At 42.7% G+C, this 14,542-nt stretch overlaps 1 protein-coding gene across 3 annotated transcripts in view; it reads right to left on the bottom strand.

Moving 5' to 3' along the window:
- Positions 1–3,209: 3,209 nt before the first annotated feature.
- The window catches only part of LOC115089772 (nutritionally-regulated adipose and cardiac-enriched protein homolog), a 73,593-nt gene continuing 62,260 nt past the window's right edge, over positions 3,210–14,542 (bottom strand). For 2 of the 3 annotated variants that reach the window (XM_029598063.1, XM_029598064.1), the window contains one exon: positions 11,417–12,689. In XM_029598063.1, coding sequence (XP_029453923.1) covers positions 12,487–12,689 — 203 coding nt within the window. In that variant the 3' untranslated portion in view covers positions 11,417–12,486. Of the gene's footprint in view, positions 3,796–11,416; positions 12,690–14,542 lie in introns of those variants that run through there. The other variant, XM_029598065.1, reaches the window with a different exon arrangement.

Raw genomic sequence — 14,542 nt, 5'->3', positions numbered from 1 at the left:
AGCTATTACCATAAAATGTGCCCCTCTTCCTATCGCATGCGATAGTTTGATGAATCTAGACCTTAGTTAGCTATTGACAGTGCTATTTAGCTGGAGTATTTAAAGATATCCGATTAAGTTAGTAACATTATCTAGCTGGTTAAGTAGCACATTATCTGGCCGGATAACTAAAAACCTAATCAGGTAGTTTGAATAAGCGGGTTACGTTTTTAGTTATTCGGCTATGTAGCTGGAAACTTTAGGCTGGTATATTCAGCAGGATGTTTATCCCACTGATAGATGGAACAAGTTATCCAGCTTATTTAGCCAGATAACTTGTCCATTAATCCTCCTACTGAATGTAGACCTCACCGTGATTTAAATTATATAGGCTTAATATTTGAGAATAAGGGCTTTTGAGCTGGCTTGATGCCAAGTGTAGGAGACCTAGATTTAATTCCCAGACATGGAAAAATGCTCAGCAGGGGCTAGGAATGCTGCAAAGGAAGTATTCACTCCCTCTTAGTGGACAATCCAGTGGGAGTACTGAGAGGAGAGGATTACCTTGCTGGTGGCTGAAAAGAATCAGCAAGTACTGCATGGGGAAATTTTAAAACTTAAAAGTATTGGGGAGAAGAAAAACTATTGGGGTATATTATTTAGTGTGTTCGTGTGGCTGTATTGAATAAGTAGTCAGAAAGGTAGGCATTAGGCAATAAACAGAAGAGATGATAGAGGAGATGTGATAGAGGTCTACAAAATCATGAAAGGACTTGAACAAGTTAATGTAAATCGTTTATTTACTCTCTCAGATAATTGAAGGACCAGGGGGCACTCCATTAACTAAGCAAATAGCAAAAAATTATTTTTCACTCAGCGCATAGTTAAGCTCTGGAATTCATTGCCAGAGGATGTGGTTACAGCAGTTAGTGTACCTGGGTTTAATAAAGGTTTGGATAAGTTTCCTAGAGGAAAAATCCATAAACTGCTATTAATTAATAAGCAATAGTAGCTTGCGATTTACTTATTGGGTACTTGCCAGATACTTCTGACTTGGATTGGCCACTGTTGGAAATGGGATACTGGGCTTGATGGACCCTTGGTCTGACCCAGTATAGCATACCTTATGTTCTAATGTTCTTATATAAGAGGTTCCCAGCCATTGCACAGGAGCAACACCTAAGCTACAGAGGAGAAGAGGTTGGGAGCCTCTTCCCCTTATCATAAATAGTAAACTATTCCTATTCTGTGCCACTGGTTGGACTCCAGTAGCAAAATTAAAAGATTTTCAAGCATTGAGAATATGAAATAATTTACTTTTAGTGATAACAAAATGAATTATATTCTAAGTTTTTATATATTTTGTTTATATAAATGCAGTGCAATCATTATTTCTCAGGGATCCTGGTTGACTTTGAATGCCTTGCTATCCAAATGCAGAAGACTGCCACTGCAAACTTTCATGACAGGTGTTTTTGCAATTTTCACAGGGGTAGATTTTCAAAGGTATGCGCAGATGTACATGTGCGCGCATGTTATAAAATCGGGGGTCGGCATGCGCAAGGGGGTGCACACTAGTGCATCTTGCACGCGCCAATGCTCATAGCCTTTCCCCGTTCCCTTCCCCCTAATCTAACCTTCCCACCCCTTCCTCTAACCTATCCTAAACCTCCCCAAAATTTTAACTTACCATCTGTGCCTGCCTCTGGGCAGCTGCAGGTTGCGCGCGCCGGCAGCTGCCGGCAATGCGATGCCCCCGGCAAAGCGGCAAATGGCCTCGCTCCGCCCCCGGACCGCTCCTTTTTTAAAGCCTTGGGACTTAGATGTGTCCCGGGGCTTTACGCATGTTGCCGGGCCTTTATAAAATAGGCCTGGCGCGCGTAACCCCCTCTACACACGTAAATCATTAAAATCCGGCCCACAATTACTTTTATAGCTAGAAAATGTATGCCCATTCCCAGATGTTCTACTTCCTTTGATACTAGAACAGACCAGCAGTGGTTGGCTACAGAGTATTGGCTGGAGGTAGTTGCACAGAAGTACAAGTACCAGGTTTTTCACCAGTACAACTCTAACAACTTACCATTTCTCAATAAATAAGAACAGTTTTGTGCTCTTCTTGATCTTTGTATTGAAAAGTGTAATTAAAATAATAATTTAGCGCATCCTTTGCCTTTTGTGCTATGATTAAAGACAAAATGTCTGAATATATATGACTAGGAGGATTCTCTTCCAGTGGTTGTCCTTAGTTCCAAGCCACAATTTTGGGCTAATATGTAATGTGGTCCATCCATCCCCATCTCCAGTATGAGATCTGTTACTGGTGTTATCAAAAAAATTAATGTGGATTCCAAGCTATTAGCTCTTCTCATTGGTAGTCGCTAAAACAAATTCATCCAGGCCTTCTCTTTGTGTCTGGACAGCTTTGCGTCTATGACTGACTTTACAGTTGCCATTATGCAAATAAACCATGTGTTGGCAAACCTTTATTTTTCGGTGACCCATACCACCAAGCTTGAAGAGCCATATTCACAATTTTTAGTTTTACAACAAGTGTAACGTACACATGATTGAGAGAAGTTTGGAAAGTCCGCGTGTTTAAGATTCACACATGGCTTGTGGCTTACAGGTTAAATATCATTTGTCCATTTACAATGGTCCCACAGGATAAAGCTAGAGCATTATTTATGTATTTATTTTTAACATTAATCCGCTTTGAAGTGGCTGCACCAGTCAGAAAAGGCGGAATATAAATCAGAAATTGAATTAAATCTCATTTTCTACAAAAGGTATTCAGTTTCTCCAGGTGCTTTAAAGCGCACCCCTTGCCCATATAAATTTCGTGACTAGGGAATAAAATGTCTTGTAATGCAATTATACTTTTGGTGTATGTGTGTTTGTAAGCACCGTCTGCTGCTCTGTTTCCTTCATATTATCTTTTCCACTGTTATAGGTTTTATTTTCCATTTATAGCGAAGACGACCAGATGAGCTAGATCTTTCTGTATGCATTAGGATGCTGTTATCGGAGCTATTCATTTGGAAATGGTAGTAAAACATGGTACATCTCGCTGAGTGAATTGCATTGTAATCTGCTGTATACAGTATCTGGCTATTGAAAAAACAGTCTTCAGAAAAGTATTGTTCAAAATAGAATGATTTGTTTTTCCAAGGCGCTGTGGGAAAATTAAGATGCTATGAATATATAAAAACATGTTAGCCAATTATTGCTGTGATATAATAAAATATATAATTATGAAATGAAGCCTATTAACAGCAGAGCTGGTGACCACTACAGTAATGGAACTGCATTTTTTTTGACTCCATCATAAACGCTTGATTGCGGCATTATGCAAAGCTGTAAACTGCAGTTGAATACACACGGAATAAATACATGGTTCCTAACTGAATACAATCTATAAGTAAATTGAAGGAGTCTCCTGCTATCTTAAGACATGCAAGCAAAACTGGTGGGGTTTATGGACTGAATCCAACTCCCAGGATTAAACTAGTGACTTGATAATTAACCTAGCACTCAGTCCTGCTTTGTATGATATTAGACAAATACTATTTACTGTTTCAATGAACTTTAGTGCTCATTTCCAGACATCTGATCTAGGAGAAAGCTTCTGAAGTGGGATCCACATGGGTGATTGTAGTATTTCTGAGGTGCAATAAAAGGTAGAAATCCGTTGTCAAAAGAAAGCTGTCTTTCTTTGTTGATTCACTGTAAGCATACTGAACATGCAAACAAAAAAATATTTTGTATGTACAATATCAGTTGTTTTTTCTCCAGAGTTGTTTAACATTTCTGATGCTATAACAAACAAAAGAAAATATAAAAAGTCAGGATCAGGAATTGGAATGGGTACAACCAATGACATTAGAAAGAATTTGTGTACCATTAATTGAAATATAGGTCGATGCTATATCGGGCACTGATCCTATTCTTATTCAGATGATATTTAACACTTCAAAAATTATGCAACAGGTGTCAGTTAACTGTTGGAGTCAAATACAGAATAAAGAGCCAATAAAGCATAAAAGAGCCAATAAAGCATAAATAGAAATGTGTAGACCAAAACTGATCTGGAAATCACAACAAGCCAGATGCTGTATGCAGTGCAACATTACCATTACTCATAAAACATCAAACAAGAAAATCAAGAAATATAAATCATGTATCATATTAGTAAAATATACTATTAAAAAGAATAAATATTTCAAAACATCTGGAGACTGATATTCAAAGTGCATTTAGCACTACTTAGCCGGATACATGATGGCTGCTGAATATCCAGCTATGTTCAGCAGCTGCCACTTAGCCAGATAAGTGACTTATCCAACTAAGTTGAAAGCTGGATAGTCAGTGGGCAGATTGGGGCAGCACTTCTTATCTGATTATTTTAATTGGATAAGTTAGACCTGCCATAGAGCTGGTCTAACTTAGCCTGATATAACTTATCTGGCTAAGTAACAATGTTTTTGTGGATATTCAGTGGCATAGCAGTATTGCTGGATATCTTATGTAAGTTAGCCAGATAAGTTATATCTGGTTAAGTTACATACCCAGATATCTTTCAATATTGGGTCCCTGATGAATAGAACATCCAATAAATAAAAATATATTATAAATTTCTCAAAACACTAATAAAATATTTCAAAACAGAAGAAACATCAAATAACACCTAATAATTAAAACTAATACGGATTTAAAAAATCTCCTTCGCTCCATACCTGGGGTCTTTTGATTTCCAGTCACCCTGAGATTGTCATGAATTGGGGGAGGAGGGCTTTATCCTCTCTCACAAACATACATTTACACATGTTCATTTTCACACACACTCCATCTCTTTCACATACACATGCCCTCTCTCCTTCACACTCACACATATACAGGCTCTTACACACGCACGTATTATAAGGCCAAAGTAGAAAGGATTCTGTGCACACTTCAACATGTATTTTCTGTAGGCAAAACTTGCTGCCGATGCAGCAAAGAGTTTGCATGCAGAAAACACTTATTTCCAAATGGGAGTACTGCTTAGCGCCCTTGCATGGAAATCCCGTGCAAATGAGGGCATTAAGCATTACCTCACGAGACAGAGAGACTGTATCTGGCCAGTGTGCCTTTTTAGTGTTGGAAATTTAACCCCTGGTTAGAGCTGGAGTTAAGTTTCCAGTGCTATAAAAAAAGTGCAAAAAGTTAAATAAAAAAACAAAACTCTCTGGGTAAGTGCCTGTATCCGCCACCACTTATCTGCTAATAACTGATTTATTCATCTATCTGACAGCGAGAAGCAGCTGCCACATAGCCAACATTAGTCAATACTTATAAGGCTAACTGGCATGTCTCACTGCTACTTAGCCAGATAAAATACTTCCCGTTTCCGCTGTCAGATAGACAGATGAATCAGAATTTATCCATGTAGTGGCTACCGCTACTTACCTAGGTACCCTGTCAGGGATGCCTCCACCCACTTCCCTAGTTAAAATGTGTGTTCAACCTGAGCCGGATGCACATTTTGTTACTCATTTTTAAACTCTCAATTCATTAGCATATCATTGGCTTATTACATCAGGAGTTAAAAAAAAATCTTGGCATTAAGAATGTGCTCTGAAAATCAGCAAACATTTTACTAGCACTATTATTGCATCGGGCTGCAAGTGTGTGTGTGCGTACATGTGAGAGTCTATATGGGACACATAGGCTCTCTCACACACATGCTGGAAGTGGGTAAATACTGGCAGCCGACGGTCCGAGTGCAGGAAGTCGCTCCCGGACCCCCGCTGGACTTTTGGCAAGCCTTTTGGGGGTCAGGAGGGTCCCCCAAGACTTGCCAAAAGACCTGGTGGTCCAGCGGGGGTCCGGGAGCGATCTCTTGCACTCGGGCCATCGGCTGCCAGTAATCAAAATGGCGCCGATAGCCTTTGCCCTTACTATGTCACAGGGGCTACCGGTGCCATTGGTCAGCCCCTGTCACATGGTAGGAGCACAAGATGGCGCCGGCCATCCAGTGCTCCTACCATATGACAGGATCCGGCCAATGGCACGGATACCCTGTCACATGGTAAGGGCAAAGGTCCATCGGCGCCATTTTGATTAGTGGCAGCCGACGGCCCAGCAGCGGGAGGACGGCCCAGAGCGGGAGATCGTGGGAGATTGCTTCCGGGACCCCCACTGGACCACCAGGTACCTGTAAAAAGTTTTTTGGGGGGTCGGGAGGGTGGGGGAAGCTAAGGGATTACTTTTAAAGGGTCGGGGTGGGTTTAGGGGTTATTTTGGTGTGCCGTTTTTCTCGCCCTCCCCAAAAATGATAAGGGAACCCCCACGATCAATATCGTGGGGTTTTCCTATCGTTTTGGGGGCCCCCGATTTCTGGCGCCATACTGGCAGTCGATCGCCTTTGCCCTTACTTGTCACAGGGAGCGACGGTCGCTCCCTGTGACAAGTTAAGGGCAAAGGCGATCGGCGCCATTTTGAAACCTCCAGCACCGGCACCGGCACGATTGAAGGGATGGCTCCCGGACCCCCCGCTAGACCACCAGGTACATGTAAAAGGTTTTTGGGGGGGTCGGGAGGGTGAGAGAAGCAAAGGGGTAATTTGAAAAGGGTCGGGGTGGGTTTTTTTTTTCGGGCCATTGGCGCCTTTTTATCAGTGGTAGCCAAAATGGCGTTGATGGCCCGAGAGCGGGAGATCGCGCCGGGACCCCCCCCCCCCCACTGGACCACCAGGTAACAACATTTTGGGGGGGTTCGGGAGGGTAAGGAATTTCTTTTAAAAGGTCGGGGGGGGTTTAGGGGTTGTTTTGGTGTGCCGGTTTTCCCGCCCTCCCCCAAATAATTCCCGTGCCCTATTTAACGATACAATTAAATGCTCCTGATGATAAATCGTGGGCATTTGTATTGTATCGTGTACTCTAACGGTTTAGAACGATTTTAAAATTATCGGACGATAATTTTAATCATTCAAAAACAATTCACATCCCTAATCATTACTGTGGACTGTAAAAGTCGAGTTCCAGCAGACTATCATCTGAATCCAATTCCCCTCTTTCCCCCTGCCATCGAAGTGAAGAGTGATGTTGCAGTTGCATCTCAAGCATCACGATTAAGGGCGCAGTGCCAGGCCAGTTCGCGGATGCCACCGATAACCTGGCGCCGCATTCTGAGCGCAGAAGGGGGGCCTGCAAGAGTGCACTCACCTCCGGCCCTTGCCCTGGCGCATGGCAGCGATCCCAGGGTGTGCTGCATTGGTGTGCATGATTGGTGCTTTGTTGCTCTTTTCTGACGCTTCGAGTGGCATAGGCTTCAGTCCTTATTGCCAAGGAGCCTGGTGCACTGAGACTTGGACAGCAAGCTGGGTAGCATCTAGAATTACATCAATTATTACCTTCCTAGAGTTGTTCCCAATGGTGGTATCGATGCACATCTGGGGTGAACATTTGGCCAACCGGAAGGTAATATTCTGGGGTGATAACCTGGCAGATAATTGGCATGCTGCTGAATGTGCTATTGTGTTAGAGCTCCTGAGGGTGATGGTGCTGAACTGCTAGCAATTGAATGTTTTGGTGTAGGCGAAGTATATCCCTGGATTGCGCAACAAGATTGCCGATTGTTTTTCTCGTTGTAAGTGGTAAGACGTCTGGAGACTGGCACTGGATGCTGAGAGGTTGGGGGGTGGCACCCGTGCCAACACACCTCTGGAGAATTTGGAGCAAGGATGCGTTTGACCTGCTGTGCCAGTGGTCACACCATCTACCCGGTGGGCTTATCTGAATGGCTTCAAAGAAGTCAAGGATTTCCTAAATGCTGTGAGATATGCGTTTGGTCCCTCCTTACTTGAATACATAGTGCAAGCTTGGCAATGAGGCACATCCCAGAGCATGGTCTAGGACAATTTGGCGGGTTATGCATTTTTCATCAAGGCGCAGGGTTGGTCAAATCCAGTCAGAGACTTCACGGTAAAGCGAGCCTTTCTGGATGGGCAAAGCTGAAACCCAGTGTGCCTGATGGGAGCAGGCCTATCCTGCATGCACACCTCCTAGTGTTGTGACAGGTTCTCCCGTCAATGGTCACCAACCAATTTGAATTAGCCTTGTTCTGGGTAGCATTCTCTATTGCTTTCTTTGCTGCCCTGAGGATAAGCTAGTTGGTTGTGGCAGCAAGCCATAGACAGGAATGCTCTAGCTTCCTGGCCAGAGACATTTTGATCAGGGAAGCCAGCCAGGCTGTCATTGCAGATCAGGTGATCCAAAACAGACCAGATGGGGCATGGCTAATCAGTAGTCCTGATGGTGGTCCTGGGATTGCCCACCTGCCCTGTTGCAAAGACCTTGCTTTATGTTTCCCTTAGACCTAAGAGAGCAAGTGTATGTTAATTCTTTCCCACTAAGCAGATATCAATTGTTTGCCATCTTGAGGTGCACCTTAGAGGCAGCTGGAATGCAAATGGACCAATTCAGAACTTACTCCTTCCATACTGGAGCTACATCAAGCACTGCCGCTTCTGGTTTCCCTGGTGCTGCCATACAGCGAATTGGCAGGTGGAACTTCCCCACTTTCCTGTCTTACATTAGGCAGGCAAATGGCTCTCTGGGCCTGTCTGCACCCTAGTGAGGCACATTTGGTTGAGTAGGAGTGTGCTGGTATGGGACAGGGGTAGGGGGGGGGGGAGGGTTTTGCTTGAGTAATGCACTAATAACTGTATCATTCTAGGTCTTCATTGGCGATGATATGGATTATGGAACACTCGTTCATGTGTTCGGCAAAGAAAGGTGCCTTCAGCTTGCACCTGGACTTTGCTGCTTACAATTTGTTCTTACAGTGGTTGGGCAAGAAAGGAATGTGATGGAGCCAACTCATCCCTCTTCTGCTGTGGCAACTGGCCAGATCAGCTCCTCCTGAGGTGCACATCATTCACTTGGGGGGCAATGATCTGGGCTTCATTTCTGGCTGTGTACTCCTAGATACCATGAGGAATGACATTGCGCATATCTCGTCCCTAATGCCCTGCACACGGATGGCCTGGTCTGAGATCATCTCTCGTCGCTGATTCCTGGACTCACAGCTTTGGGGGCACTGGATGCCAAAGCTCAACAAACAAATTGTAAACTTTACTGAGTGCCATGGTGGTTTGCACATCAGACATGATTGGGGCTGTGTGAATGTGAGGAACAGTTCAGGAAGGATGGCATACACCTTGCGGACATGGTGCAAGACCTGTTCCTGAACGTTTGGAGGAGAGCCATCCACAGGATGTTCCTAGATATTGAGTATTTGGATCACAGTGTTGTTTGGGGAGGGGGCTACCCGGGCCCTATGGCAGGGGTACCTGAGCTTGGAGGGGGTAGGGGTTTCTGATTGGAGGCAGATCTTTCAGCCTTTCCTCATAAGTCTCCTGATACAGACACTACACCATTTTGGTCGCCTTTTTCCAAACTGACTCCATCCTGTCTCTATTCTTTTTGAGATACGGGCTCCAGAACTAAACACAACACTCCAGGTGATGCCTCATCAAGGACCTGAACAAGGGCATTATCGCTTCCTTTTTCTTACTGGTTATTCCTCTCTCTGTGCATCCCAGCATTCTTCTGGCTTTATCTATTGCCTATCCTTGTCACAATGCTTTGTTGCCTTTAGATCGCCAGACTCTATTACCACAAGGGCCATCTCCTTGTCCGTGCACGTTAATCTTTCACCCCTATCACATACAGCTCTTTTGGATTATTGCACCCAAGATACATGACTCTGCATTGAATCCCAGCTGCCAAATCTTCAATGATGCTTAAGCTTTCTTAAATCATTTTTCATTCTCTCTACTCATTTAGGCATGTCCACGCTGTTGCCGATTTTAATATCATCCACAAATAGACAAACTTTACCATTTCTCTCTTCCACATAATGCTCACAAAGATATTAAACAGAACTGGTCCCAAAACTGATCCTTGTGGCACTCCACTTAACACTGTTTTCATTGTAAATTCCATTTACCATTACATGCTGTGTCCTGTCAGTCAATCAGTTTGCAATCCACTCCACCAGCTTGGTACCCATTCCCAAGCTTCTCATTTTATTCATGAGCTTCTTATGTGGGACTGTATCAAAAGTTTTTCTGAGATCCAAGTAAATCCTGTTGAGCGCTCTTCCTTGATCAAATTCTTTAGTTACCCAATCAAAAACTCAATCAGATTTATCCGACAGGACCTTCCCCTGATGCATTCATGCTGCCTCGGGTTCAGCAACCCGCCAGATTGTAGATAGTTCACTATCCTTTCCTTCAGCAGAATCTCCAATAATTTTCCTACCAATGAGGTGAGGCTAATCAACCTGTAGTTTCCAGCCTCCTCTCTGCTACAACAACTGCCCTTCTCCAATCTTGCGGCACCATTTCCGTTTCTAGGGATCTATTGAACAGGTCTTTCAGTGGACCAGCTGGCACATCTCTGAGCTCCTTAGTATCCTGGGATGTAGCTCAACCAGCCCCATAGCCTTGTCCACTTTAAGTTTTTCTAGCTCTTCCCATACATTCTCTTCTGTAAAAGGAGTTTTGTCAATCCCACCCCAATCTATGGTCTTTTTACCAGCAATGGTCTTTCTCCAGAATCTTTTTTAGTGAACACCAAACTGAAGTATTTGTTTTATATTTATTCTTTGCACATTGCTCTTTGTCACCTTCAATTTAATTTTACCACTTCAGGCCTTCCTTCTTTCTCTGATATATCTGAAACATGTTTTATCAGCTTGTTTTACCTCTTTGGCAATTCTTTCCTCCACTTGACCTTTTGCTGTCTTTCTTTCTTTCTTTGTCTCCCTTAGTTTCATCAGGTATTCTTCAATGTATTGCTCTTTTTGTGATACTTTACACTTTTTGAATGCTGTTTTTCATGCCTTTATTTCTTCAGTCTCCTCCTTTGAGAACCAAATTGGACTCCTTTTCCTCTTACTTTTGTTTACTTTTCTAACATATAGACTTGTTGCCTTTATAATAGTTCCTTTTAATTTGCCCCCTACACACACACACATATGCAATCTCTGTCTCTCTCTGTTGCGTGCATGTGCAGAAACACACACACATGTACAGGCTATGCCTCTCTCACACAAACACACACACACATACGTAAAGTGTCTCTCTCTCTCTCACACACACAAAGACACACACATGCAGGCTCTATCTCTCAAAAACACACACACACATTGACTCTTTCTCTCATACACACATGCACAGGCTCTATCTCTCACACAGATACTTGTGCAGGCTCTGTCATACATGCACATACACACACACATACACACATGCAGGCTCTGTCTCTCTCATACAAACACACATGGGCTCTTTCTCTCTCTCACACACATGTGCAAGCTCTGTCTCTCACACAGATACATATAGAGACTCTGTCACACACACACATATACACATGAAAGCTTTGTCTCTCTCTCTCGCGCACACACACACACACACACACACACTCTGTCTCTCTTTCTCTCTCTCTCTCTCTCTCTCACACACACACACACACACACACACACACACACACACACACATGAAGGCTCAGGGCCTCCACTTCTCTAATTAGCCTCTTCTTTAGCCACCAGTGGAATGGGCTCTGCCATGAGGGTTCTCTGCTGTTTGGCTGCTGCGGGATGGACTCCATTGCAGCCTGACAGCCTTGTTATATCTTCAGCTGCCAATAGGCCAGACTTTACTGGCGGCCGCTGGATCATGGCCCTTTTAAATTTTTTGGGGGTGGGGGGATGAATGCTAGCCCCCCTTACTCACAGTTATGGCATGGGCTCTAATGACAGCAGGAGATGTTTGTTGAAACATGACTCCTTCCACAAACGATGGTGGAGAGATGAATGGAAGCCGGGAATTATGTGTCTGATGGCTACACTGGATGTCGCAGGAATTTGGTTTATTCCTGCCTAATCTAATGTATAAAACTGGGGTGTCACTTGCAACCCCATAGCGGTGCCCCCGAACCCCAGTGCCCTGTGCGGTTGCATGGATCGCAGTTGCACATCTCAAAAGCCGACTATGCAGTCTATTGTCTTCTGAAATCTGGTTTGAAAACACAGCTGTTTTTTTTCCTGGGGTTAGCAACTTTCGATAGCTTTGATTTGCATATACCATTATAAGAATGGACCTCATTTCTTAAACCTGGGTATGTTGGGTATGGTCCTAATTTCTCAGATTTAATGCCTGTGGTCTTCTTAATACTTTAATTGTACCAAAAGTAGCATCCTTCTGGAGTTTGTAGGCTTTCACAAATACAGGTAGCAGATTATGGTGGGATTAGAAGATGTTCTGGATCATCCAGGTGGCACCTAAGACCTATGTACAGAATCTTCATGCACTCTGGTTGTATCTCCAGATACTTAATGATCTTCTGTTTCTAATATATAGTGGTTCATTCCCTCTGATACAGTTACATTACATTGAATGAGGTAAAATCATTATCTGGAAACAATGCATGGTCCTATATGTGAAAATACACCAAACCTTTGCTACTGTCTTATAAACCAAGTCCACCAGCTGAAAACAGCCTGCCTTATCTGAAGAAGGCAGATGATGAACTGCGAATGAAACTTTTCCAAGGCTTTGAAATGTTGAGTAGTGCCGATACAGCACAGGAACACAGCCAGGATGAGCAAAATGCAAACCAAAATCAGCAGGAACAAGGGTAATCTAGTGTATGATCCTTCAAGATCTAAAACAAACAAACAAAAAAAAGAGTTAATTTCCTGTTTTTAAACTGCTCCTCCCCTAGCTTTCTGCATGAAAATGCTTTTCCCAGGAGTATGCTGCCAGAAAGTAAGTCAACATCTCAGTCTGTTTCATGACACTGATGCTCTCCCCCTCCCACACACAAAGGACATCAGTTATAAAAAGATGAAATCTAGTCAAGCATATGAAGAACAGAATTACAATCAGAATAGATGTGTCATAACTATCCTATGTTCTCATATAGCCTTAAATATCACGTTTTTTTTCATTTAAATGAAACATCACGTTAAACGTGAAGCATCACATATATTTTACTCTTGATGTAAACTTCCTTTAAAGAAATGTTTAATAAAAAGAGATTGTCTTTTTCTGGTCCTTACCGACTCCCTAAGTAGAAGAATAAAAGTACAAGATGAGTAGGTGGGGCTGAGAGAGATCAAGGGATCGTGGAGCACGGTCATGCCAATTGTATAGAAAGGTGTAGAGGATTATAAGGAACTGCTTGCCAAGATAAAAGTGATGAACTCAAGAAATTATTTTGGAAATATTGCCCTGTGTAATGTGATACACAGAAAAGAGAGAAGGAGAAAAAGGGAGGTGTTACGTTGTTTTAGTATAGAGCCAGAAAGCAGATTTTGACTATTTTCCATATTGGAAGTCCTTTTGAGAGAAAAGCTTGCATCACTTTGATGGATTCCATTTGAACCAGAGAAGGGTCCATGTGATGGGACTGAGATAGAAACCTGTCTACTACAATGTTTCTCAACTTTTGTATGCCAGGGATTGGATAACTACCATCCTGAAATTGTATGGACCAGCTGCAGGGCTAGTAAGCAGAGGTGGGGGTAAGGGGACTCTAATGGACTGGTTAAACTAGAAGGGAAGAGGAGAAGGTCTAGCAAATATGAACTGAACAGATAACCTAGGGTAGAGAGAGAGAGAAGATAATATAAGGTTTTGTGTATGACAATGGCAGGAAGGGTTAGGAGGAGAGTAGAAATAAATGTAACAGGACCAACTAACAGCTGCATAACCCCGATCAATGGCAACTAAACTGGAGGGAACTATCTAATGAGACTCTCATACTTAGAAAAAATGAAGATCCAACCATTTTCCACCCAAGATACCAAAAACAGTAAAAGCAAAACATAAGGGTATCAATATTGAAAAGCAAGCTGTGTCTCTAAGTTAGCCAGATAGCTATATCCGGCTAACTTAGATGGGATACTCAGTTGTATGGTTATGAAGCTGAATATCCCCGTTAAAAGCGCTGCTTAGATGGATAAGCCTTACCTGTCTAAGTTTAGAGCTGATATTGAGCTCGATTTGCCAATTGCCTGCCAAACGTTTATCCAGCTAACTAGATAACCGGATAAGTGACTGCTAGTCAAGTAAGACCTGCTTATGCGGCTATCTGCTGGTTGAATATTGGCCCCATGTTGTCTGACAGATAAAATTGGATGGTTGGGACTGATAGCAGTCAACATTAGATATACCATTGATAGAAGCCGTGCTCCCACACAGTTTCAGTCTTTTGGTTTATTAGTAAATATGTGAATTATTCATTATTCAGGAAATATTATGCATAAAAAAGGAGTAACAGTCAGCTATTATAATAGTCCAGATATATGTTCCATCCTCAGGAAGGATACTGGAGAAACATGGATGAGGCAATGTGTGTGGAAACTGGGAGCAAGTAGAATAAGAAAAATAGATTGTGTCATATAAACATTTAGCAAGGAATATGACCTATAATTACTTGACTAAATGGGCAAAGTATTATGTTTGCCGAATTAGTCCCATAAAATAAATATTACCCATATCTTGCTTGTTGAC

This window comes from Rhinatrema bivittatum, chromosome 4, assembly GCF_901001135.1.
Source record: "Rhinatrema bivittatum chromosome 4, aRhiBiv1.1, whole genome shotgun sequence".
NCBI classification, from domain to species: domain Eukaryota; kingdom Metazoa; phylum Chordata; class Amphibia; order Gymnophiona; family Rhinatrematidae; genus Rhinatrema; species Rhinatrema bivittatum.
The sequence above is the reverse complement of the archived record's forward strand: the minus strand, read 5'-3'. Positions and strand labels throughout refer to the sequence as shown.